At 34.7% G+C, this 27,754-nt stretch overlaps 1 protein-coding gene across 1 annotated transcript in view; it reads right to left on the reverse strand.

The window, feature by feature from the left end:
• LOC149802886 (sperm-tail PG-rich repeat-containing protein 2-like) overlaps positions 1–27,754 on the reverse strand; it is a 234,109-nt gene that overhangs the window by 160,547 nt on the left and 45,808 nt on the right. The window contains exons 7-9 of the mRNA XM_089952356.1: positions 21,901–22,014; positions 21,130–21,289; positions 6,476–6,729 (exon numbers count right to left, since the gene is read on the reverse strand). Coding sequence (XP_089808482.1) covers positions 6,476–6,729; positions 21,130–21,289; positions 21,901–22,014 — 528 coding nt within the window. The remainder of the gene's footprint in view (positions 1–6,475; positions 6,730–21,129; positions 21,290–21,900; positions 22,015–27,754) is intronic.

Consider the following 27,754-nt stretch of genomic DNA (forward strand, 5'->3'; position numbering starts at 1 on the left):
AATCATCTGGACCTGACTACTGTACATACACGTATACAGGTCTCATTCAACCACAAACAGCACAGACCCAGATCTTCTGTTGCATAATAAATTGGCAGATCTGGGTCTATGCAGGTTGTTGAGAGTAATCATTAGAATAAAAAACACTGACTATGATATGCCAGTACATTATGCAATGGAAGATAAGGGTCTCTGTTGTTTGCATTTGGACTTTACTTATATACAGCCATATCTTGTGGAGTGAATACATTATTGATTTAGACCGCTCCGGTGGCCTAGTGGTTAGAGTGTCTGCCTCGGATGCAGGAGGTCGTGGGTTCGATCCCCAGCCAAGTCATACCAAAGACTTACAAAAATGGTACTAACAGCTACCTCGCTTGGCACTCAGCATTAAAAAATTTGTGTTAGGACTGGTCAGCCTGGTGTCAGGATAATGTGACTGGGTGGGACATAATGCTACATGTCTGCGGCATGATGCCCCAGTGCTAGACATCACTATAAACTGCCACACTGCAGACATCGTAGCGATATGACTGAAAAATTGTTAAAGCTATGTTAAAAATAAAAATCACATCACATCACATCACATTATTGATTTATGGTCCTTTCTATCTTTTTTTTTAAATACTTTCCACAAAGATGAAAATAAATTCATGGTCATCAGGCGCTGAATAAAGAAACTGCTTAGATATCCACTTTTGTAAAAATCAATGCTTATTGCACACCCTGAAATGTGTGGGTTGGTGATTCTTCCCAGGGTTTTCCTGGGTTCTTCCTCCACCAGATATAATGGCCACCACATATAGCCTATCATGTGCTGAAAAATGGCATTAAACCCTCAGCAATCTCAATCTCAAACACTTAAAAAGGTGTTATCAATATAATACAGTGTCATTGATATGAGTGTCATTGATATGACATCATTTGGTACCTATATATACTCTGGAGCCATGAGTCTGGCTTGAGGTAAGACATGGTTGCAATGCTTGTCTCTTATTTAATAATGATGAACTAAAATGCTCCAAGAATTGTACAATAGCACTAACAGCCCTTTGTATGAGAATGATAAAATCAACAAATTTACAACCTGCCATGAAACTGTCCATGCTTTCTGCTGCCGAAAACTGATGTGATCATAATAAACTGTTTCATCTATGATAAGACCAGGGAGGCCATAATGATAAATGTGTCAAAATGTTGGTGTTTATTATCCAACAAGATATCCTTATCAAATATTAACCAAAATTTTATAAAAATGAACTGTGGTCTTATCATAAAGTATGGGTTTATTAATGGATAAAAGTTATTACTATATATACTTGCCTTTAAGTCAAGTCAAACTGCAAACATCAACAATCCTGATCTGCCATAGCATAAGCTGCCTGCAGATTAGGGTCTATGCTGTTTGTTCTACTGATTAATCCTAAGAAACTGCACAGAACTAGATCTATCAGTGCATTATGCGATAGCAGATCTGGGTCTGTGCATTTTCCAGTTGGACTCGCATATAAGTGAGTACATATGGCATGTCATCCTGAAAAAAAAAACTTGCTGACAAACACTTTTTCTTGTGAATTTGATATGTGGAGTCTATGATATTCAAAATATACAACTTTTATTAAATTTAAAATAGTCATTCAGGTAGGGACAAGGATGGATAGTCTCTAGGTTTCTCATCCATTAAATTCATAGGAAAATAGTTTCTAATTCTGACCTAAGTTTTGTAGTTTCATTTACATAAAAATGCTCCCCCTTTATAACACAGTTCAATACAGCCATAAAAGATGCCCACTTAAAAGAGAGGTAATCTTATAATAAGGATGTCCCAATAAGGCAGTGTCCTCATAGTGCAATAAAACACAAAATTAAAGTATCTAATGATGTGAAATTATATTATAACTGGTTATTAATAGCCATGAACAAATATAGAGTGAAATAATTCATGTAAAAACAACATAAAAATATTTATTTGATTTTAATGGGATTCATAATATAAGTGGGGCAGTGGTATATTGAGAGGTTTTACATTGAGGGGCTATAGCACTGAAAATGCCTTTCATATTGATTGCATTATTAGAAAAGCTTACAGATTTGTTCAGGTATAACACTCCTTCACTATAATACCCTTCATTATAACACAGTTCCTGTTATAAGGCAAATATTTTCATGGAGCCCATTTCATTAAGTGGTGGGAGTAGCCCAGTTGGTAGAGCTTTGGACTCATAATCCAAAGGATGCAAGTTAGATACCTGCCCAGGCCAGCCTGGGTCAGCTACTTCAGTGTGTTCTTGGGAAATGGAGTTATCTTCTACTTTCTTGGTATCATATAGGCAATAATGTCTAAAAAGTGTCTTTAAACCAGCCACCCTACCCCAATCACTAAGTGGCAGCAAAATTATATAGTTCATTATAAATCAAGGAAAATTGTTACAATGAGTACCCTATATGGGAAGAACCTGAAACTGACATTTTAATCTTTCACTTAAGCACATGTTAAATTGTAAATTTCATCACATACTGAAGTTTTCATGTCTCATGAATCAAAAGAAAAATTACCATAAAAATCAACTGTGTCAAGGCAATTAATACTAACTGGTTTAACTTTTTTTTTCTAATTTGAGTCCGGAAACAATTTAAATGGTTTTTATTGACTAAATATTTTATAATTACAGATTCAAATCGGACCAATGTCCACTAGCATGCATCATTGTAGGATATTGATGAGACCAAATGATTAGAAAATGTACAAAATGATAGGGTTTTTGTTAATTTGTTTAATTAAACAATCACAAATGATATTTCTGATTGTCAGTTTCAGTCTCAAAGTCTGACAGCTATGGGGAAGTGGGTGTTTGTTGTCATCAAAGACGATGTCAGAAAGTCAATAGATGTATCACTGGTGATAAATTCAGCTTGTTTGAAGCGTTATTGATTTTTTAATGAGTAATAATGAAGCAAAATCAAGTGAAAAGCTGGAATTAGTAGAAATTCAAACATTAAAGGTGGAAATTACACAGTATTGGATTTCAATGAGAAATGAACACACTATGTGCAGGACTACAACAATGAAATACTCAGTGGGACACAATTGACTGACACTAGAAATTTGAAAGTGTGACTCGTATGCGGGAAAAAAGCAAGCTGCAGTAACTGTGTATCAATTCTATTCACAGTACTAGATATGGATGGTCCATACAATTCCTTTTCTATAATAACTATTTGTTTTCCTTCAATCATTTGATTAGATATTTCTAGAATGAATCTTGTTACCTGCAACAGCCATTTATAATTAATGAACAAGAATAGATACCTTACTGTAGCCAACTAAATCATGACTCCCCAGCTTCGACCTTATCACAATTAATATTTCATTCAAAATACATTTTTGAGTACATGATTATGACTGCACAGTTACGAGACAGGGTGGAAAATGATAAAATCGATTAGCTGGCAAAATTCCGTTATCTGAAGTATGTATTCATTATAACATTATCCATGACAGTCTTATACAGACCACCTTATAATGAGACCACCTTATAATGAAATATATTATACATATCATTTTAGTACACTTAATGAAATGGGATCCATGACTACTTTCATTACAATAGATACTGCCTTGTAGTGAATGAGTGCTTTACTGTGGTTTTTGGGCCAGCTAATTTTACAAAATTCCTATACAGTAGTCTTCCACCTAGTTATACAAGACTACCCCTTCTGCAATGAAAAGACCATCTCACCTTCTGCAAAAACAGAAAGTTGAATAACATGGTGACCTCTGTTAAGGAAACAAAAATGGTAACACGAGTACCATGAATGGTACATTATATGCCTGCCCCATCTTTAATAAACCTCTGTGATGCTACTAGGTCAATGATTTTTTTGGAAATCATTGACCAATGGGTATCAAAGACCTGGAACTTTGGTAAAGGTATGCAGTATTGAACTAAATTTATTGTGCAGAAACCATTATTTTTTTTACAATCAATAGGTTTCTTTATTACCTAAATGCAAGGTATCCACACTGTCTGGTCAAGGAACTTACTCTAAAGCAAATATATTTGGCCACACCCATTTCTTCTTTTAGCCATGACAACCTTATACAGTGCCCATTTTACCCCAAAATCAATAGGTTTCTTCCATACCTTAAGTGCAAGCCCTCCAAACTTTGGTCAAAGTACATGGTATGGAACTAAAGCTATAATCCAATAACCAGTGTTCTTCTGTCAGTCAAAGTACATGGTATGGAACTAAAGCTATAAGTCAATAACCAGTGTTCTTCTGTCAAAGTACATGGTATGGAACTAAAGCTATAAGCCAATAACCAGTGTTCTTCTGTCAGTCAAAGCACATGGTATGCAACTAAAGCTATAAGCCAATAACCAGTGTTCTTCTGTCAGTCAAAGTACACGGTATGGAACTAAAGCTATAAGCCAATAACCAGTGTTCTTCTGTCAATCAAAGTACATGGTATGGAACTAAAGCTATAAGCCAATAACCAATGCTCTTCTGTCAGTCAAAGCACATGGTATGCAACTAAAGCTATAAGCCAATAACCAGTGTTCTTCTGTCAGTCAAAGTACATGGTATGGAACTAAAGCTATAAGTCAATAACCAGTGTTCTTCTGTCAAAGTACATGGTATGGAACTAAAGCTATAAGCCAATAACCAGTGTTCTTCTGTCAGTCAAAGTACATGGTATGGAACTAAAGCTATAAGTCAATAACCAGTGTTCTTCTGTCAAAGTACATGGTATGGAACTAAAGCTATAAGCCAATAACCAGTGTTCTTCTGTCAGTCAAAGTATATGGCATGGAACTAAAGCTATTAGTTAATAACCAGTGTTCTTCTGTCAGTCAAAGTACATGGTATGGAACTAAAGCTATAAGCCAATAACCAGTGTTCTTCTGTCAGTCAAGGTACATGGTATGGAACTAAAGCTATTAGTCAATAACCAGTTTTCTTCTTTTAGTCAAAGTAATCTTGACCTTTGATCCCAAAATCAACAGACTTCTTTTTCACCCAACGTACAAGTTAGCCACAAACTTTGGTGAAGATATATAGCTGAGAACTGATATTTTTGTGGAGAGATGCTTTTCTTTAAGTAAGTGACCTTGACATTTGGCCTTTTGACCACAAATGCAAGTCATCCACAAAGTTAGGTCTAGGTCCAGGACATACATCTAATGTTATTGTGCAGAAACCATTTGTCTTCTCTCAGTCACAGAGACCCTGACCTTTTGAAAATAAAATCAATAAGCTACTTCCTTATACTAAGTGCAAGTCATGCTTAGAGTTGGTCCAGGTCTGTGATGTAGAACCATAGTTATTTTGCAGAAACTATTTTTCTTCTTTCAGTCACAGTGACTTTCACCCTTGACAATCTGACCAAAAATTCAATAAACTTCTTCCTTTTACCAAATGCAAGCTATCTGCAAAGTTTGGTCTATGTATGTGGTACAAAACTATTGGTTTTGCGTGCAAACCATTTTTCTACTTTCATTCTGTCACTCAGTGACCTTGATCATTTGACCCCAAAATGGAGAGTTCTTCCATACCCCAAGTGCAAGATGTCTGCAAAGTTTGATAATTGTAGATGATAACTGAAGATGATGGAGAACTGAAGTTATCGTGCCTAATATAAAAAATTAATGGACAGATGGAATGACAAGGTCACAGCTGAAATAAGGTCATCTAAATGCACTGCTGTGGTTCTGGATATGGTGGCCTCTCAATAGTGGTCAACCTCTCTTGTGTGGACCATATAGGGAACACTAATGCATGGCTGTTAAGAATTTCTTTTTAGTCTGTTATTTTAAACATTTGCAGAAATGCTGACAGAAAACATTTCTTTGAAATACTGTACACATGTAAGTATATTACAAAGATAGTATAAGGCCTAATTTTTGCCATTAACTATTTAAACTGTTTAAGTTGTTCTAGGGTTTAACGCCATTTTTCAGCACAAGATAGGCTATACATGGCGGCCAGTATAACTGGCGGAGGAAGAACCCTGAAAAACCCAGGGAAGAACCACCGACCCACGAGAAAACTGTTCAAGTTATATATAACACTGAACGTAAATTTTATAACCTTGAGAATATTAAGTTTTCTAATTTAATGAAGTACTGATTTTGGTTCACACACATAAACTACCACTGGTTGAAAACTGAATACTTGATATGACAAACGATATACCAGCATTTTTATATATTTTACAGTTGTCTTGTGTTAAAGCCAAAGTTCGAATTTTCTTCACACAGTGATAAATATACAAAAGACGAGTTGAGGTTTCAATTCATTCGAGTGCTGCTTAATTAATATGAACAGTACACTTATTTCTGTTTTGAATGAAATCATCTTTTAATTGCAGATTCTTTAATTATGTTGGAGGTTGGCCATAAACTGTTCTCAATGTGAAAACAATTTATGAAATTCCTGAAAACAAAATGATTGTTACATTTCTAAAATTTACCTTTACTGTAGATGGTGGATCAGGCAACCTGGTGGTGACAGAGGCAAAGTTAGATGAAAGTTGCTTATATCGTGGTTTGAATGGCTTTTCTTTGATCTGATAGTGGGCTGGGCCTGGCATATCACGCTCTTCTTTCTTTGTCATTGTCTCAGTGCGTACAGACGTTGTACCGAACACTCCTTTCCTTGTACTCTCGATGTAGGCTTTTCTCATGCTCTCTGATCCCATTCCAGCAATGTTGTATGCACCAGGTCCTAGCGAGTTGGAAATGTAAATTCCATTAATAAACTGAACCTTTCAAAAAATTACATGAGCAACAGCCATTATGCTTAGCCCCATCATAGTGCAGGCTTATCACTCATCATGCTGACTTTTCTCTAGGTGGAAACATTTAAAGTTACTTGAGCACACTCATGGTGGAAATGATTTTCTTGCAAATTTCTCAAGACAAAGGGTTAATACCAAATTTTGCTGCATTTTTATGTAGTTTTTTTTGTATCATCTTCAAAACTTTACCTGAATTTATTTATTTTTCTATGTGCTGTTGTGTTCCTTTTTCTCTTGATCTTCTACTTTGCTTTTGGCTGTATGAATACTGAATTTTGCATTTCTATTTATTCATTTTTTTATTTCATTATCTGTTGAATTATTTATTTATTTATTCTTACTCATTTGCTGCTAGGCTTACCACCAACATCATGCTGCTCAGCATCAGCAGCAATCTAAACTGTTAAATGGGGACCATTTCTAAGCAATGCTTTCCTTGAAGCTAAATTGACTTCTTAGCTTTTTCTTTGTTCCAGCTGTTAAGCCATAAAACAATACAATGTAATTGCATTACAAGGCTGGGCTATAATTCTAAATCTGAAAATAGAGCATAACAGGTTTCCATGGAACAGGGTAGAACCGTTAATTACTGTTTATGATAGAAGGAAGTGAAAAAGGTGAGCAATGAAATATGACTGCAACAAGACAAAGGAAGCAGGCATCTAACTTATCATAATTTGTCTCTTTCTACATGAATGTTATTGTATATCCATGCTTGCAAATATACTATGGCATCAGAAAATCTTGTTTTATGAATTTTAACTAAATTGCAATTTAGTTTAATAATGTTGTATTATCGACAATAGGAGAGAACAAAACATTATGCTGGTCTTTTTATTTTATTTTGATGGAACCTATGGTCTTATAAAAAGGTATTTATAGTAATTTTGCTTCCCAGTCAAAGCAATTCTAAGGGATGAAACACTAACTTTATCGTGTTCTTGTTATAGTTTTATGACCAAATGAGGAGAAAACGTTTAAATGCTAGGATTGCTTAAAAGTGATGCCGGAAAAATATAGACAAAGGAATTAAAGTCATTTTAGATTGATTGCCGATTCCAAGTGGTGTGTCTCGTGTCACAAGGGGTGTATAAAAACATTGTTGAGCAGTTTTAACCATTTTTATATCACCTCGACTACTGCATTACTGCGGAAGATTGAACATAACAATGCCGTAATTTCATTCAATCATAAGCTTAGCATTGATTTTAGAGTTTAAGCAATCAAACCTGATCCTTAAGAGGTATTTATATCCACAGAAAATGCAGATAAAGCTGCTCACAACTTGGAGACACTGAGCAGAACAACACACATTAGAACTAATCCACATTAATTAGGTGGTCAATCTCAGCAATGAGAAAACAGTATTGTGCAGTATTGAAAATGACATCTAATATTGTCTGATCTACCCATTAACATGTGAATCTCAGAAGCAATTAGAGGTGGAATCAAAATGTGAAGATGGATGTAATTTCTATCACATCATTACATGCATTAAAATGTGAAGCTGTCATGGCTGCTGTAATAACTGCATGCACTATGTTTAAGCAATACAATTGTTTACTACTTTTCTAGACAAGAAATACAAACAATCAGAACAGCCAAATGTAAAAAGCAAACTGTACATTTAGAAAGGAAATAAAATGTACATGAAAGTCTATGTCTGTATAGATCACATTAAATGCATTATAATTATGTTTTGAGAAACACAAGGGCATTGATTCCAAGACGAGATAATAGTTGATAGATCTGGTTTGGTTTCACGCTTTGCAGTACAGCAACACAAGCAGGTTATTAGTGCCAAAGAAACTGAAGTAAAGTAAATGAAGGAACACATCTTGGTAGTTGACCAGTCTGGTCTAATGGTAGAATTCAAACCCACAATCTTTTGGTTATGAGTCTGTCAAGCTAACCAACTGAGCCAGCATGGCTCATGGATGATACAATTATTCTCTGCCAAAAAAACTTAACTATTGATTTTTTTTTAAGGATATGGTCATTGGAGAAATCAATGTATTGTCTGAAAGCTTTATTTTGACAAGTTTCTTGAGGGAAACATCCTTAGTTTGATCCAGAATAAAACGTAAATATCTTTTTTCTTTTTATTCCTAATAAAAATCTAACCCCACTCAATTTCCCACCTCCCACTTCAAAATGGTACTGTAGAAAGAGATAACTCAAACTTCAATAACTTAGATACTTAGTATCAGTCAGAATACACAAATGGTCCCAACTTGAAGTCTATACTACTTTTCGTAATCACCTTAAAAGATACAAACATCAATCATACAAATACAATGGATCACTTAAAGTCATAAGTCAGTCCTAGCCATAAAAGTAGCATTTCAAAATAAAACTTCAGCCAAAATTCCAGTTAGCACCAACATGATTTATGGGTGAATGCATATTATAAGTGGGAGAGTTGAGGTGAATGATGTGCATTGCAAATCTACATAATAATATTGATCCCAGTAATAAGCACTGTCTGGACATGGTCCTTCCTCAATATGTAAATATTATATACCGTTCACGTATAAGTCAAGTGCAACAGCAAACAGCATAGACGCAGATATACCACTGCAAAATGTGCCAACAGATCTGTGCAGTTTGTTAGGAGTAATCAGTAGAACAAACAACACAGACCCTGATCTGAAGGCATGCTATGCTACATGCTATGATAGAGCATCAGCTTTGTTATTTGCAGTCTGACTTGACTTATAAGGAAGTTAAAAAGGGTAGTACTGTAAACTAGATTTGTATTGTCCAACGTCTTACTTTTACATAAGTAAACAGCTTTATCAGCACTGGCTACACATAAATAAAAGGTGACCATGTATATGCACTTATAAGTTGAATCCTGCTGCAAACTGCACAGATCCAGATCTCATGTGGTGGCAGATCTGGGTCCATGTTATTTGCATTTGTACTGGTCTTGTAAGTGAGTATATATGGTAATTATCAGGCTTGATTAATTAAAATTTAAATGGCACTTATGATTTAAGAAAGATTTTTACAGAAAAAAGCATTTCTGTCTGTCAGTCTGTCTGTCTTTTAGTGATTATTGATCAAACATCATTATCCTTTCCACTAGTGACGATCTTTTCACAACACAATTAATCACAGTTCCACAAAAATTTCTTCATGGTTTAGTTGATATAAATGTTTTGTATGTGATCTTAAAAACTAGAACTACAGAAAAGTCATATTTTGGTCCCACAGCTCTTTGACTTTTAAAAGTTTTATCATACACTTTTGCTTATAAGTCCAACTGCTAACAGCACAGACCCAGATCTGCTGGCACATAAAGTGCTGGCAGATCTGGTTCTGTGCAGTTTGTTAGGAGTAATCAATAGAACAAGCAATATATACTTTGATCAGCAGTTGCATTATGCTAAGGTAGATCAGGACCTTTGTTGTTTGCAGTTTGACTTGACTTATAAGTGAGTATATGCGGTTTATAAGATCAATCCTATAAACCTAATCTTCTCTTGCAAACAGATTCAGACATGGAACTTATGCTCTGTTTTTGAATTATTTTGTGAAAACTTTATAAAGATACCGGGCAATCTATTGACTGATCACATGTACACTCTTGAAAACTTCATGTGGTAATTGAATCAAACAGCCCAAAGCATGTTAAGTCTTAGTGGTATTCCGGGGTATGAGACAAGGAGCAATCAGAAACTTGGTCACCAACTAATGACTGTTATTTACACATCCTGTACCAAAACATATCAGTAAATCAAGTATTGTCTTTTATTAATGAATGACTCAAAACAAGTTGCCAAGACTCTGAATGAAAACACAGCTGAGGTCTATGCTGTCCCCAGCATAGCTGAACCCCAAAAATTGATTACCATCTGTACTCGCTTAGAAGTTGAGTCCCAATTCAAACTGCAGAGACCCAGATTTACCATTGCATAATGTACCAGCAGATTTGGATCTATAAAGTTTGTTAGGTGTAAACAGTAGAACAAACAACAATGACTCTGATCTGCTAATGCAAGGGTCCCCAAGCTACAGAATGCATGCCACAAACTAGCACGTCAAGCGGTTTAATGTGGCATGCAAAGCCCAAAATCTTGATTTTAACAGTTTTGTCTCTTACTGGTGGCATGCACTCATTCATTTTGTAATTAATCTGGAAAAAAGTGGCACGCTATGTAAAATAGGTTGCTGACCCTTGTGCTAATGCATTATGAAATGGTAGATAGGGATCTATCTTTTTGTGGTTCAACTTGACTTATAAGAAAGTATATGGTATTTGCCACAATGCAGTCTAGTTTAAAATCCATGATATTTATGTATCACACAGCTGGCTAAATTAATGATCTTCACCTATCTCACATAGTAGGGTTGAAAAATCCCCCAATTTTAGAACCTATTCCCTGTTGGTTTTTAAGTGACCAAATGTCCTAGCTTGACCCAGGATATGCTAGAGAGATTCAAACCCAATGAAGAGTTGATTCTTATGACCCTGTCAGATTCTCACCACATTACAAAGATCTAAGAGGTTATCAGAAAAGCAGTCTGCTTTCTCTTCACCAGTTAATAAACCAGACAATAACATTTTCACCATGATAAAACAAACTGTCATTAACTTACACTTCAAATCTGACAAAATATCACTACCATCTATACTTGCTTATAAGTCAGACAAACCAAAAACAACAAAGATCCTGATCTGCCTAAGCATAAAGTACCTACAGATCAGGGTCTATCTTGTTTATTCTACTGATTGCTCCTAACAAACTGCACATACCCAGATCTGCCGGTGCATTATGTGATAGTAAATCTGGGTCTGTGCATTTTTCAGTTTGACTCTTCTTATAAGAAGTACATACGGTATCTTTATTAACTGAAAGGTGTTCCTTTCTCTTGGTAGAAATATAATTATAGGTCCCTTGATTGGTGTTTGAGGAAAATGAATGGCATTACCAAGAAAATTAAGAGTGGGAGCTAGCACAAGGATCGACAGGGTGTATTAATTCACGAAGATGATGAACCAGGATTTTGATACTGGGGTCAAAACAGCCTTTTGGCATTGATATATTCTGTAAGAATAGGGCTGTTAGGAACATGAATTACCTCTATTATAAATTGGTGCCTGCCATTTTTTGGGTCAACCTTTCTTGGTATTATTATTATTATTGATAGGATTTAGTAACTTATATTAAATTATGAGACATACAATTTTTTAAAATAAACCAGTGAAAATATAGATTAAATCGGCCAATATAATTATTTTAATTTCAGTCAGTATTACCTCCCTTATAATATGATGTCTGCAATCTTCTGGGTCAACCTTCCTTGGAATTATATTGATTATTATTATTGATTTGATTTGTGATTTATTACAAAGCATATGATACGGCCAGAAAAATACAAATCGACCAGTGAAAATGTAGCTTAAATTTGCAAGTAGGTTAGTGTCAGTTTCAGTCAGGATGACCTCTCTTAGAAATTGGTGTCATCTTTTGGTCAAGCTTATTCTGTATTACTATAGACTGGAGTATTAAAATTTGTTACAAAATATGAGACAGAACCAAAGATATTCATCTTACATATAAGACTGGTTATATTTATACTTACAAAAAAATTATACTGGTTTTTCAAGATAACAGTCAGACTATAGAGAATCAGTTTTGCATTGAATCAATTTTTCTCCCCATGTTTTCTAATGAAAGGATGCCCCTAAAAGATGGCAAAAATTTAAAAAGGAATTAGTTATCAAATCTAATTAAATTATATAAAACTATCCAAGAGAAACAAAACTTTGCAGTTACTATATAACAGATTTTATTGTTTGCCTTGAATGAGACTGTTAAATATGTCATATTTTGTCAGTAATAGAGGCATATTAAAACATAAAAAACTCACATTGTAGTTCATGATTTTATGTTTTAGTACCTTTTTTTAACATGCAGTTAATCCTTGCCTTACAAAAGTTACCCCTCCTCCACTCTGTTATCATACTCCTAGTCAATAATATAGTATATTGTTATTGTCATGCACTGTAAACTTGTCATTATGCATAATTTGTGTGCATGAAGTCTTGTTGTTATATAAAGAAAATGTAGTATTACTCATGTTCATTTGGTCTCTTAAACTGATGAATTTTCTTGAAATTTGTGTACTATTCTTCAGTTTTACACTTTTTGAAAACTACCTTGTATTGGCACCATATGTATTGTGTTGATACTTTTAATTGGCATCATATAGTCATTATTGTGCTCATGTGTTGTTATCACTAATACATAAATAACACCAAAAAACTGAATCATAGTCTTGCTGCAATTCAAGAAAAATTTACAGTAATTAAAAAATATTCAATGGTATAGTAACCTGAAAAAATAATGAAATTACCCCAAAACATGAGCAACCCTATGAGTAATACACATGCATTCTATTTACCACTGTATTTGTCACAGTGCTTGATTTAATAATGAGTGCAATCTAGGCAATATGGGAATTGTTGTCTCATAAAATTTGAGTCTCTGGGCTGCGAAATGACATATATGGAGACTGACCCTTTATGAAATACAATTAATTCACCGCAGTGGTCAAAGAATAATTATTCCGGACTATCTCTTCCATTCCAATCCAACAATGTCATGGTGTTTCATCCTCTGACATTATGAGAATCCAATCTGCCTTGCCTGATAACTTGTCCTTTTATGACTCCCATGATGCTTTGCCTGAATTATGCCATTTGTTTCTCTGCACTTCATAGGCAGATTTATGAAGAAAATATGGTTTAATATTCTGAAAATTACTGGGGTGAATAATGCTAGACTATATAAGCTGGGCTGCTTGTAAAATACCCTACATAAAACAGGCAGGGGAGCTGGGTTTGCTAAGGCTGCCAACAGTTTTATTGCTTCCTGTATTAATTGACTGTGGGTGAAAAATCCTTAAAAATACAAAATTGGGTACCATATAATGATTTTCAGGCCTCATTGCCACTCTTTATGACAAGCATAAGCCTCCCTTTCACAGTGTGATTGCCATTTCCACCAAATTTGAATGGAATTTTAGCCTTAGATCAAGTCTTACATCAGGTTTTTGCATTCTTTCTTGACTGGACCAACAGGGTCTTTTTAGTGCCAGTAGGAAATCTATTGACTTTTAAAATTCAATGTCCAAAGTGTTTAATCTGACCATGTATATAAAAAAATAATTGTTCCTCAGCAATCACAGACTATAAGGCTCTATTTTACGATAAACTATTATGGGATTGATGCTAATTTAAAATATCATGCCAGAATTATCAACCATATGTGTGACAATTGTACATAATTTTGTAAGCAATACACTTGTTTACTGTGCTGAACCTTCACTATATTAAGAAAACTGCTCCCTTTTTCAAAGGGGGTGGGGTAATTTTTCTCTATATATTCAGTTTTAGACTCGATATTAGGACACATGATTGTCAGATTCATGCTCATTTCTCAACAACTGCACCAAGCAAAAAAAAAAACCAAATACACAAAAATCATGCATCATATTGGCAAACCATACCTTTATTTTTGCGATAAATTTCTCCAGTATTTAGAAAAATCAAATATCAAATGGGAAAATTGCCCCATATTTTCAGTTGTAGTAAAGACCCTGAGACTTTGATTCTTTAATATTGCATCATAGTTTAAATCATCCAATGTCATTAACTAAATCATCCGATGTCATTAATTAAATCATCCAATGCCATTAACTAAATCATTCAGTGCCATTAACTAAATCATCCAATGTCGTTAACCAAATCATCCAATGCCATTAACTAAATCATCCAATGACATTAATTAAATCATCTAATGCCATTAACTAAATTATCCAATGTCATTAACTAAATCATCCAATGCCATTAACTAAATCATCCAATGTCATTAACTAAATCATCCAATGCCATTAACTAAATCCCATTAATTGTTCAATGACTGGAGTCTACTCTTTCACCTGAATCTAGGGCAGTTCTGCATTACTAGCATATCTGGGTTTATACTGGTCAACCTATGAACAGATTTTAGAATAACAGAATTGACTCTGTTCAACTAGCACATTATGTAATGTCAGATCTTCATTGACAAGTGCATCACACTTCAGATGATCACCACTTAAAACATCATAGGGAAAGTACACAATCTACCCAAAAACATTACCATCATGCACAGCGCCTACACGTAGCTACCAACCAATCACTGCAGTTCAGGGAAAAGTTTTAGAACTACCCAAGATTAGGATGACATCACTGTTTTGTGAATGACACCACTGACTAGCCAATCTGGAGACAGAATTTGCTTGTTATTAGCCTATGATACTGGCTTGCCAATTTAAGTTGGCTACCAGCTGGTGTCAAATCTAGGTTTATACGTTTGATTCAAGACTGTTCTTAATTGGATGTGTGTGTTATATACAGCTAATTACTCCAACTGAAGCTGGACTGCTATGGTGGCCTAGTGGTTACAGTGTCCACTTCGGATGCGGGCGGTCATGGGTTCAATCCCCAGCTGAGTCATACCAAAGACTTACAAAAATGGTACTAACAGCTGCCTCGCTTGGTGCTCATCATTAAGAGGTTAGTGTTAGGACTGGTTGGCTCGGTGTCAGGATAATAAGACTGGGTGGGATATCATGCCACATATCTGCAGCATGATGTCCCAGTATTAGACATCACTATAAACTGTCACAATGCAGACATTGTAGTGATATGACTGAAAAATTATTAAAGCTACATTAAAAATTCAAATCACATGGTACCTGATAATAGTACAAGATGAGATGGATGAATATATACGCTGTCTAGCTACACTATATGACCCCACCATAGACACAGTGGGACATAATAAATTGAACAGGATTAATGAGCTTTTAAATGTCAAATAAGAAAATTAATACAGGTATCAATGTGAATTCTAAAATCATGTTAACTAAATGCACAATCAGTCATTTAATTTTTTTCATTACTAAATTTTCTGTGCACAAATAACATAATGCCAATATCATGCATGGATATGAATATACCTGTTTCATAGCCAGAAAAATAAAAACATAAATTGTCATTCACAGTGTACATCCCCTGATAACACTGTAGTTTGTTTTGTGTTTTATGGGACAGCAATACCAGTAGGTTATCTAGTGCTGAGACAGTTGGAGTCAAGTGCTTTGCCCAAGGACATGCCATGGTAACCAACCCTGTCTGATCTGATGGGAGGATTTGGCCAGGTTGAAATAATTCATCCATGTATTGATGCATAGGTAATTTAGCTGTTTTGAAACACATATATTGATACTAAAGGTGGATAATCAATTCAAACCAATATATACCTTGCAAAGTTACTTTTAATCTTCAATGGCCATGAATAATTATTAGTCAGTTGCCTCTCTAATTTTTATGAGTACTAATGTGCATCACAGTTTGTGTCTCACAATATGTATTAATAAACAGCATAAGGTGTAGCATTTCAAACCATGGATTTGGACCAGCATGCTGACCACTGAGCCATCATGGCTGTACACAAACAGCGTACAACCAGGCCCTGCAACTAGCAGGCCCAGCCCTAGGGCAAGGCAAGGGAGGCAAATGCCTTTGGGCCCCGTGCTAACTTGCTATGCAATTATTTTGCTTGAGGCCCCATGCTCATCGCTTGCTGCCTTGGGCCCATCATGCTGCCTTGGGCCCCGCACATCCTAGGGCCAGGCCTGGCAACTAGACTCTGAAGTCTCAAACTTTTTTGTGCAGGAAACTCAAAATATGTATTGATATCAGAAGCATGTCTTTTCACCCATAGAATTCTGACCCACACCATCTAGCCACAAGTGAGACAAGCTAACCAGTTAGCCACCATGGCTCTTCACAAAAAAAGCGTACAACCAGGCCCTACAACTAGGCCCCATATTCTCAAAACGTTGTGAACACTTATCTGTATCATCGGTAGCATCTTACAATGCATACTGATACATAACATAATCTTGCAATGCATACTGATACATAACATAATCTTGCAATGCATACTGATACATAACATAATCTCACAATGCATACTGATACTTAAAGTAAGCTCAGCATTTCACCACTAGGATACAAACCTGTATTCTTTTAGTTACAAGTCTGACACAATATCCAGTGAGCCTCCTTTGCTCCTCAGCACAGGGGTACAACAAGGCTCTGCAACCAGGATCCACATCCTTAAAACTTACCCAGCATGTAAATTAAGCTCAAACCTGAAACCCCCAAAATTAGATGTTTTGCTTGGAGTGCATCTCCTTCACTAAGATTCAGCATTCAAGTAGTGGGACTCAAAAATTCTCAGGTTTCTTGGATTCTCACATAATTCTAATGGAAGTTAAAGAATGGCAAACCTTTCAGATTTTAAGCCTGAATATGAACTTGAGTATTATAATATTCTCACAAAGTTTCAAAAATATATGCAGCAAGGCCTCCATCATAAAATGTTATTTAGCAAATAAAAAAGAAATTTTACAACAGATCTTATAATCGTACTTGAATTGACGAATCCAGCCTTTTGATAAACAAGATTCTTTTTGGGCTAAGATTTTGGAGTTCAGCAAAATTTTATGACAGAAAGGTCGAAGCAACATGCAATGGCCAATCTGAATCTATGCACTTTGTTTTATTTATGATTTCAAGCAAAACAGAGACCCTGAGCCGTTGATACATTGTGTGACAGACAATCTAAATCCATGCTGTTTGTTTTATTTATGATTTCAAGCCATGCTGTTTGTTTTATTTATGATTTCAAGCCATGCTGTTTGTTTTATTTATGATTTCAAGCAAAACACAGACCCTGAGCTGTTAATACATTGTGTGACAGCCAATCTAAATCCATGCTGTTTGTTTTATTTATGATTTCAAGCAAAACACAGACCCTGAGCTGTTGATACATTGTGTGACAGCCAATCTGAATCCATACTGTTTGCTTTATTTATGATTTCTAGTGATGCTGTGTGTTTTAGTTTTGATTTCAAGTGATGTGTGTTTTTTATTTATTTCAAGCCATGCTGTTTGTTTTATTTATGATTTCAAGCAAAACACAGATCCTGAGTTGTTGATACATTGTGTGACTGCCAATCTGAATCCATGATGTTTGTTTTATTTATGATTTCAAGCAAAAGACAGACCCTGAGCTGTTGATACATTGTGTGACAGCCAATCTGAATCTATGCTGTTTATTAAATTATGAATTCTAGCCAAACACAGACCCTGAAGTGTTGATACATTATGTGACAGCCAATCTAAATCCATGCTGTTTGTTTTATTTATGATTTCAAACAAAACACAAACCCTGAGCTGTTGAAACATGCATGACAGCCAATCTTAATCTATGCTCTGTTTTATTCCTGATTTCAAGTGATGCTGTTTGTTTTATTTATGATTTCAGGTGATGCTGTTTGTTTTATTCCTGATTTCAAGTGATGTTGTTTGCTTGATTTATGATTTCAAGCCATGCCGTTTCTTTTTAAGATTTCAAGACAATACACTGACCTTGTGCTGTGATACATTGTGCGACAGCCAATCCAAATCTATGCTGTTTGTATGTGGTGTGCATACACATGCAAAACAATAGCTCCTGCAGCAATAATCATGATGGATCTCAGCATTAGTAAAGTCAAAAAGAACAGCTAAGGACCACCTGTACACTCTCCAGTGGGAGGGGAGATAAGTATGACAGTGATCAAGAAGATACAGGTGTAAAAGCTATAAAACGGATATAATCCCTTGATACAAGCACAGCTTGATAAAAAGGTACTCCAAAGCACTGGAGCAGATGTCTGTATTTACCAATAAAATGGGAACATGTCAGATTATCCTTCATACAAGTCCTATAGGGAACTGCAAAGCAAATAGTATCATATACCTTGAAACTATAGATAGAAAACTGACCACAACAGTAGATAGACAAAACTAATATTTTCCGCACAGATAAGGGTTATATTTAGCACAAAAAAAACAGTTAGGCCCAATGTTCTCAAACAGAAAAAGAGTATATACAAAACCAAATAAAAGGTTAGGCCCAATGTTCTCAAACAGAAAAAGATTATATACAAAACCAAATAAAAGGATTGGACCAATGTTCTGACACAGAAAAAAATCTATATTTAGAATGAAATAAAGGGTTAGGCCTAATGTTCCTCAGAACCAAATAATACATTAAGTTCAATGTTCTCACAGAGAAAAAGAAGAACCAAATAAATGACTGTGCTCAATGTTCTCCAAATAAAAATCTACATACAGAAAACCAAACCCAACAAGAAAAGAATATGTTATTATTTTATAAACAGAGACAAGTGCATATGTTTGAAAAGTGTAACAAATAAACAGAGAATATGGAGAATAAAATGCAGTTGATAATAATACAACTTTATAGAGTAAAAATAAAACAATTCCAAGATTAAAAATGACTGTGATTTACAGTATGAATTTTTTAAAAAGATTTCATAAGCTTTAAGTGTGTTCTGTCTAGGTTAATACCACTTCCATACATGAAATAGTATTTGTCTTTCTTTACATTGTACAGTAATATTATCATGCACTGGACAGAAGTAACTTGACTGTTACACATTTGTCTAGCATGGGTAAATGACTGGACAGAAGTAACTTGACTGTTACACATTTGTCTAGCATGGGTAAATGACTGGACAGAAGTAACTTGACAGTTACACATTTGTCTAGCATGGGTAAATGACTGGACAGAAGTAACTTGACTGTTACACATTTGTCTAGCATGGGTAAATGACTTTCATGTCTAATTTATTATATTTTTTCATTTTTCTGATAGCTTGATATTACAAGCTCTTAATTTGATACCTATTAGACTTGGATTTCTAAATAAAACCACAGAGTACTGTATTTCCTAACGTATAACACTCCACAGAGTACTGTATTTCCTAATGTATAACACTTCACAGAGTACTGTATTTCCTAATGTATAACACTCATTATGCTAATGATCCAGATGTACCATGGCTTACTGTACCAGCAGATTTGTGTCTATGGTATTTATATTACTTAGAATTTCAAGCAAACTGTCATAAAACTTTAATCATCACTTTAACTAATAAATATTACTCTCTGAATGGAAAACACATTTAAATTATAATGAATGCTGACTTCTGATTGGTCAAAACATTTATTTAGTGAGATGTGGAGCAGAGTTAAATTTACATAATGGAACAGCTCTGTCAATATATAATGCAGTTGTAAAACTGATTCTAAGATTGTTTGCTGTTTGCTGTTTGATGCAAGTGTAACTATGGTAACTCTTTTTGTAAGCATCTGTTTACTTTCTTGCAATTCACCTGCATTAAAATCAGGATTAGAACTAAGATCTTTTTATGCAAACTGTCACTTCAGAAAATACCTTATTGTTATGAATGTGGATGGAAAGGGGATTATATGAATGACTGAGTGTGTATGTCAGACGTCAAGGCCATAAAACAGTGTTTATCTACAGTCACATGTGTGGTCTGAAAATGCTATTACAATACCTGGCAAATAAATTATAATTTTGTTTTCATATGGCACAGCATGGCCACCTCTTGCAAAGCTGTGGCAAAACATACAAATTCAAATTTCTACAATTCATAGTGTAAATCCAATTTCACAAGGTTTACTTCTGTAATTAATATTACATAAAGTTAATAAAAAATAATAAAACAGCTTTGCCAAATGCTATCTGTCCTATTCAGACAGCCTCTTGGTCTGCTGCTAAAATAAATGTCTCTTGAAATGGGAAACTTTAACCTGTATACTGTTGGTATCCATCTTTATGTCAAATCTGATACAAATCCATTCAGTATTTCCTACATCACTGAGGGACATAAAAAGATATTTGGATTGATAGGTGGGCAGATCTGACTGACATACAAACAGACAGACAAACAATGGCAATAATATACAGAAGTACCCTTAATCATCAGAAGAAAGGGATTTAAAGATAGTAGAAAGGAGACTTAGGGCCTGAACATTAATAGAAACAACAGTTCCCCAAAAAATAAAGCAAGATTAGAAGACAAACTACCAGGAAACAGTGTGGTAGCTCAGAGGTTAACATGCTGGACTTGTGACCAAGAGAATCTGGGTTAGAATCCTTCCACTGGGACAGAATGGGCTGTTTGCCAGGGTTTGTCCTCAGGTAAACACTGTATTCTAAATACCTCAGCACTAATTGATCTACTCGTATTGCTGTGTTGCAAAATACCAAAACCAAAGCAAAACCTGGTTTCTAATGACACCCCTTATAAAATATATTGTTGTTGAGTGGGGTTGGAATTAGGGCATATGAAGTTTTATATAAACTTAAAAATTATACCTGGGGCTTTCTTGACTCCAGATTCAGGCTGGAAGCGTACAGATGTCTGTCCAAATGGACTGCGTTTTAATCCTGTTATTCTCTTTGTGACATCAAGAGCATTCCTAGGATCATTGTATGATCCGGGTGCTGGGGTAATAGACTTTAGTGGTGCAAACCTCTAAAATTACAAAATGAGATATAATCTTTCAAAATATATAAAAGCATGTAGATACATTTTGACATTCAGTTCAGCATTCATTTGTTCATTTACTGTGTAAATAGGTCAATATATGTTTAAAGCGTGATCTGCGACATATGTATGTTACAGCATTAAAATGAAACCATTCATGTGTATCTTTACAAATTGCATATCAGATTAGCTCAAAGTGTTCAACAATGGTTCTCCTAGAATCTAGGCTGTGTAAAAGTGTGGGACCAATTGTGTTTAAATGTTAACAATTACGATTCTGCATCACTTTCATCAAGCATGCTGCACCAGTACAATGTACTGTTCTTTTAATTTGATTAAAGGTTTACACCTACCTTAATTCACACTGGTAAAATATCAGTGACAAGTATTTTGTAGGTGTAGCTAATTTTCACTCATTTTTACAAATGTACGCATGTCTATAATTATCATATATACTTACTTTGTCCCTTTAATTACAAAAATAATTACTTAAAAAATGTAACGATTCACTTGTACTGCAATACTGTTTTTTTTTAATTTAAAAAAAAACAAAGAAAAACACAGGTGCAAAATGTAAGGTTATAATTTCAAAAACTGACCTTGGACTGTGACAAAAAAGGTGGATGCTCAACTTCCATGCCGTCGGCACTGACTTTGGGTTGTTGGGGGTCAAAACTACTTTTGATATCATACTTTCCTGGTCCTGGTATAGCCTGAAATTAATAAAATCTAAGCAATAGGCATCATACAGTAATCCCTCACTATAAATCCCCTGTGTATGAAGCTAACCCTCATTTACTATGGGGATGGTCATGGTTTGCACAAAATAATGGAAAATTTAGTTATATTATTGCCAACAAATTTAACTGACTTTTAATTTAGCTCTTTGTTGTTGAAACCATCAATAATGTGGTGTTACATCATAAAATGCTCCAGTCTTGTTTTTTTCTTCTTCTTAATACAAAATATACAATTATAATAAAGCCCACTTTTTGAACATCCATCAGTATAAAGTCCCCTCACCTATAAGACTTACAAAAATGGTACTAACAGCTGCCTCGCTTGGTGCTCAGCATTAAGAGGTTAGTGTTAGGACTGGTCGGCCTGGTGTCAGGATAATGCGACTGGGTGGGACATCATGCTACATGTCTGCGGCATGATGCCCCAGTGCTAGACATCACTATAAACTGCCATACAGCAGATATCGTAGTGATATGACTAAAAAATTGTTAAAGCTACGTTGAAAATCCAAATCACACCCCCCTCACCCATAATATGGGATGTTTCTATGGCTCAGTGTTATAAAGCAGAAATATGGAATATGACTCAGCTTATACTTCATCTTGGTGAAGGAAGGACCTTCAACCAAACAGGCAGAAAACTACCATAACAGTGACAGTAATTCTTACGTATATTTTCCCTAACTACCTGAAAAGTTTGGGCACTAAAATGGCAAAAATAATTCAAAACGTTTTGCTCAAAACTCAGACACTCAGTGACTTCTGAGCAAACTGGTCTGGCAATTCACTGCGTGCATTAGTGCTATTTTGATTACACAAAGTCTTTTCTGAGTCTTTGTTTTAATCGCAACACTCGAATTTAATGAAAGATGCTACTTCAGAATTTCCCATTTGCATCCTTTACAAAGGAAACAGTTGTCATTATTTGCAACTGTGTGGAACTTAATCCACTTGAGCTAGCTTCAGTGTGTATGCTTTGTGAATAAAGCCAACAAACAGCTACTAACACCCTGAATAAACATTCACAGCCAGTGCTAATCACCTGGTTCACAATGAATAGTTACTACTGATGCAAGTCTGAATTATGTTTTTTAAAGTCCCCAAAAAACTTTCCAGTGGCTTTGTGGTGTGTGCCAGACTCATAACCATGAGGCTGAAATTTTGAATCCTGCCCAAATCAGTCTGGATCTGCTTCCATGGTGTCTCTTGATAAGGCAATGTACCTGTACTGTCTCAGTATTCATAAGTCTTTTATATGCTGATGTGCTCTGACCAATCAAACTCATCTGATTTAAGCTGATCTCTATTTAGTTCTACAGTAAATAAACACATCATGGACAATGTACATCTTCCAAAGAAGGGGCAATTATTATTATCTAGCAGAATTGTTATCTTGCAACAAATGATTCTGAATGTATGAATGAAATTTATTTAATCTTCTAATCTCCAAAATCTATGTGTTTACACAGATATGAGACAAATTTTCACTAAGTCCTAAAGTACAGACTGAAGAAATTGGATTGGCCGCTTTGAGTCCAATTTCATCCAATCAAATCACTTGATTCTAGACTTAAATTTAAGTTGCAGCATAGTTTTTTGTTGTTGTCAAATCCAGCCCTGATGGTATATCGAGGTTCTGGTATGTACAGGCATGTACTTCATCAGTCATTCAAATGCTGTATGTATGAGCCAAGGTATTGTTCTTAAATCTATATTATTATACTAACATGTATATATTATACTTATTTAGCACATAGTTTTTATGACCACAAATTATGCAACAAAAGCTAATAGGAGTAATTTCTTATCTACAAGCTGCATTCAGCCCAAGTCACTTGTTTAAAAAACTCTTGCTCACCCATGTTTTAAGGCAGTGTGGCTCATCAGATCTATGTAGCATACACAAGGAGAATTACTATTTACCCTAGAAACATGGTTAAAGGTTATTTTCAGCAAAAATGTATTAGGATTTGGGTTATTACATCTACTCACCCCAAATCATCTAAATGGAAACCATTTATTTAACATTTTCTTTAATCTGTGTAAAAGCAAAATCAACTACCATATATACTTGCTTATATGTTGTATCCATCGCATACTGCGCTGCCAGATCAGGGTCTATGTTGCTTGTTCTACTGATTAGTGTCAGCAAAATGCAGACTCTGAGCTTCTGTTTCATTATGCAACAGCAGATCTGGGCATATGCACTAAGCTATCGGATCTGACTCATAAGCAAGTATATATGGTAGTAATTGTAGTCAGTGCCATTGTATGTTTTCTATAGGACAGGACCTGTACTTATCAATACATGTAACCACATACACATAACCAATTAACCAATAAAAATGTATATCTACCTCTGAGTTGAGATAAGTATCTTTTTAATACATAAAATCTGTTCTCTGTTTGTTTTCTGAGTCAGTTCTGGGGCATTGTAAATCATTAATCCATAAAATTGGGCTACTGGTACATTAGATTACAAAATGTTTCCCAATATTTGCATTTTCTCCCATATATAAATGACTTCATATTAAACAAACACAATTTAAAAGTATCATCATGCAGGCCTTTTTTCTGTAAAATATTTCCAAACTTTATTATTATTTATCAATATTTAAATGTAAAATACATGCCTGTAATTTGCCTAAAAGCTTTTCTGTCAACTAAGTAAAACTCTCTGTGACACTATCAAAACATTCTGAGATATTTATTATTCAAGATAAATGGAAAGATAAATAAAGATTTGAAGCGTAACATTAAAATCACACATGACTGGTGATAAAGAAATGAAAGGCAAAATCGTGATGCAAGTTCCATCGAAAATCAATTCGAATAATGCCAAATGGATCAATTTACTAAATTCATTTCTTTTTCCAAAAGCTTGAGTTTTAATACATTTTTAGGTAAAATGCCTTTAACATTAATAGTCTAGTTTAATGTTTATTTAGACCTATACTTTGATGATTTTTAATTATTTTTTTAGACATGTAGTTTAATGTTTATTTAGACCTATAGCTAAATTAATTAGCCCCAGAGTTTAATAATTTGTAGACCCATACCTTAATGATTATATGGACCTACAGCTTAATTATTTCGACCAACAGCTTAATGAGTGTTTGAACCTACAGCTTAATGAGTGTTTGGACCTACAGCTTAATGAGTGTTTGAACCTACAGCTTAATTATTTAGACCAACAGCTTAATGATTATTTGGATCTACAGCTTAATGAGTGTTTGGATCTACAGCTTAAAGAGTGTTTAGACCTACATCTTAATGTTTATTTTTACCTATAGCTTAATGATTATTTTGACCTACAGATTAATGAGTGTTCAGAATTACATCTTAATGTTTATTTTTGCCTATAGCTTAATGATTATTTTGACCTACAGATTAATGAGTGTTCAGAATTACATCTTAATGTTGTTTATTTAGACCTAAAGTTAATGTTTACTTAGACACATTCTTTTAATACAAAGAACTTTTTGTGATAATGAATGAATCCTTAAGTTTACATACCAATTTTGGCTAAAGATCAAGTCATTATACTATACTGGTATTTATTGTTCTTTCTTTGTGTGTCCAAATACTGCTGTCTGAATGGTTTTAAAGTGGTAATTAATAATTACATGTTATGGAAAAATATTACGAATCTGGTTAACATCAAAAATTCATACATGGTGTTTTGTTTTCATGCGCTAATTGGTAGTGAAATAGAACATGATACAAATATTAGTAACGTTTTCATCTTTATGCTTTAGTCGAGGAAGTCATGGTAGCTCAGAGATTAGCATGTTGGACTCATGACCAAAAGAGTGTGGGTTGAAATCCAACCATCAGATCAGCCCATAGGTGGGGTGGGGTGGGTCTTCTGTTCCTGGACAAGGATTTTGCTCTTATTGCCTCAGCTACTTGTGTTGTTGTGCCATAAAAGACCAAACTAAAAACAAACCGATTAACATCATATTTAAGGAGAAATAATGGGAACAAGGCAATTGATAAATATGGATAATCACATTCTGGACCAATTTAAAAGCTTTACAATTATCAGATGAACAAATAATGTCTACAATGTTTGCTTCATATCTTTGTTTATTCTGGCACAAAAAGAGCTGTACAGAGTGTATGTATATTCGGCATATGATTATTTTCACATGCAGGGAACCAATGTATTTCATTATAACAATAATTCATATATAACAGTCACATCATGGGTCCATATTCTGTTTGTGTCTTATTTCCTAACACTACTCCAAACATCAGGCAAGTAGTCAGATAAAAATAATTCAGTTTAAATTTACAGTTAGTGTTCTTACAAGGAAATAATTCTCATTGAACCTGGGGTTAAGATTGTTGTATAAACTGGCAGGAAAAATAATTATTACTACATATATACATTTATTTCCCCCATCACCCCTCCCCCCTTGTACATACATTCACTGAATCTTGTATCCTTCTTACTGTATTATAATTCAGTACGTTATGTAGTCAGCCCCTGTATTCGCTTATCATTCTGATTTTACCTCATCTTTCTTACAATGGATAAAAATGTAACTACTGTACATTATTTCCCAAAGATCAAACAGGAAAAATTACAGAGAACAGAAAAGTTTACAGTATCTCTAGTTTAGAAATAAAATTTGGAAGCAAACTGAGGGCAATCACTGTCATGCCAAAAAACTGATGAGACTTTTTAAACTCCTTTGCTCACAAATGAGTAAATAGTTTGAATTTGACCAGATTTTCCCATCCCTTGAACAGGTACTTGGATAGCCCCACCCTAACCAACTTATCCAAATATCTGTCCAGGAGTGGGAAGGTCAGAACAAAATCAGGCCAATCAGAAATGACCAACAGCAGTTGGCACAAAATATTCATTTGTTAAGATTTCATTGGTATGGTATCTATATATTTCTAAAAGCATCTTTAGAAGTACTTAAATTTATTGATTTTGGAAAGATTCTATTGCTTGTACAGAAGACTCAGTGTCCAATGGGGCTGTTTAAATTTACTGTTTGTAACAATCATATAGTCCACTAAAATTGGTATGCCACGAAAAATGTGAATCAATGGCATAATTTTAACAAATGTTAAAAACTAAAAAAAAAAAGATATGAAACTTGTGTAAAAATGGATCTAAAAATACTATGCTCTACATTCTATATGGTAGATTTTCTTCCATGTATTGTAATGAAAAGGGCCAGGAGTCCTTGATCCACTTCATTTCATATCAACCCTTGCAATATAGTGTTAACACATTAACCCCTGGAGGTTTTTGTAGTTTTCCCCTGAAATTCAAATAGGAAACACAGTTTGAAAGCTATTTCTGAATACATCCTAATACATCAACTTCCAATAACCTAATGCCTAGTTGTGTTAGAGACATTGCTTTTCATTGGCTATTTGGCTCGAGCATGAGCAGAAGGGTAAAAGTTGGAATTTTTTTGTTTTTTTTGTTTTGCTTAACACATTAACCCCTAGCGACGACTTTACGGGGCAGAAGGTAGTAGCCTACTGCCGAGCTCTGTAGCGTCGTGGTCATGCATGATACACTAAAGTGGGTGGTATTATAGAAAGGTAGACAGATGTTGCTCTACAATGATACTAAATAATCTGGAATATCTAGTTGCACTACAAAATACAGATAGAAAAACCTCATTTTTTGGACCTGACTTTTTTTTACCCAAAATTTGCCCGTGGTGCGAATCTGATTTTG

The sequence above is a fragment of the Sinohyriopsis cumingii genome, chromosome 3, assembly GCF_028554795.1.
Source record: "Sinohyriopsis cumingii isolate HCF-2022 chromosome 3, ASM2855479v2, whole genome shotgun sequence".
NCBI classification, from domain to species: Eukaryota; Metazoa; Mollusca; class Bivalvia; order Unionida; family Unionidae; genus Sinohyriopsis; species Sinohyriopsis cumingii.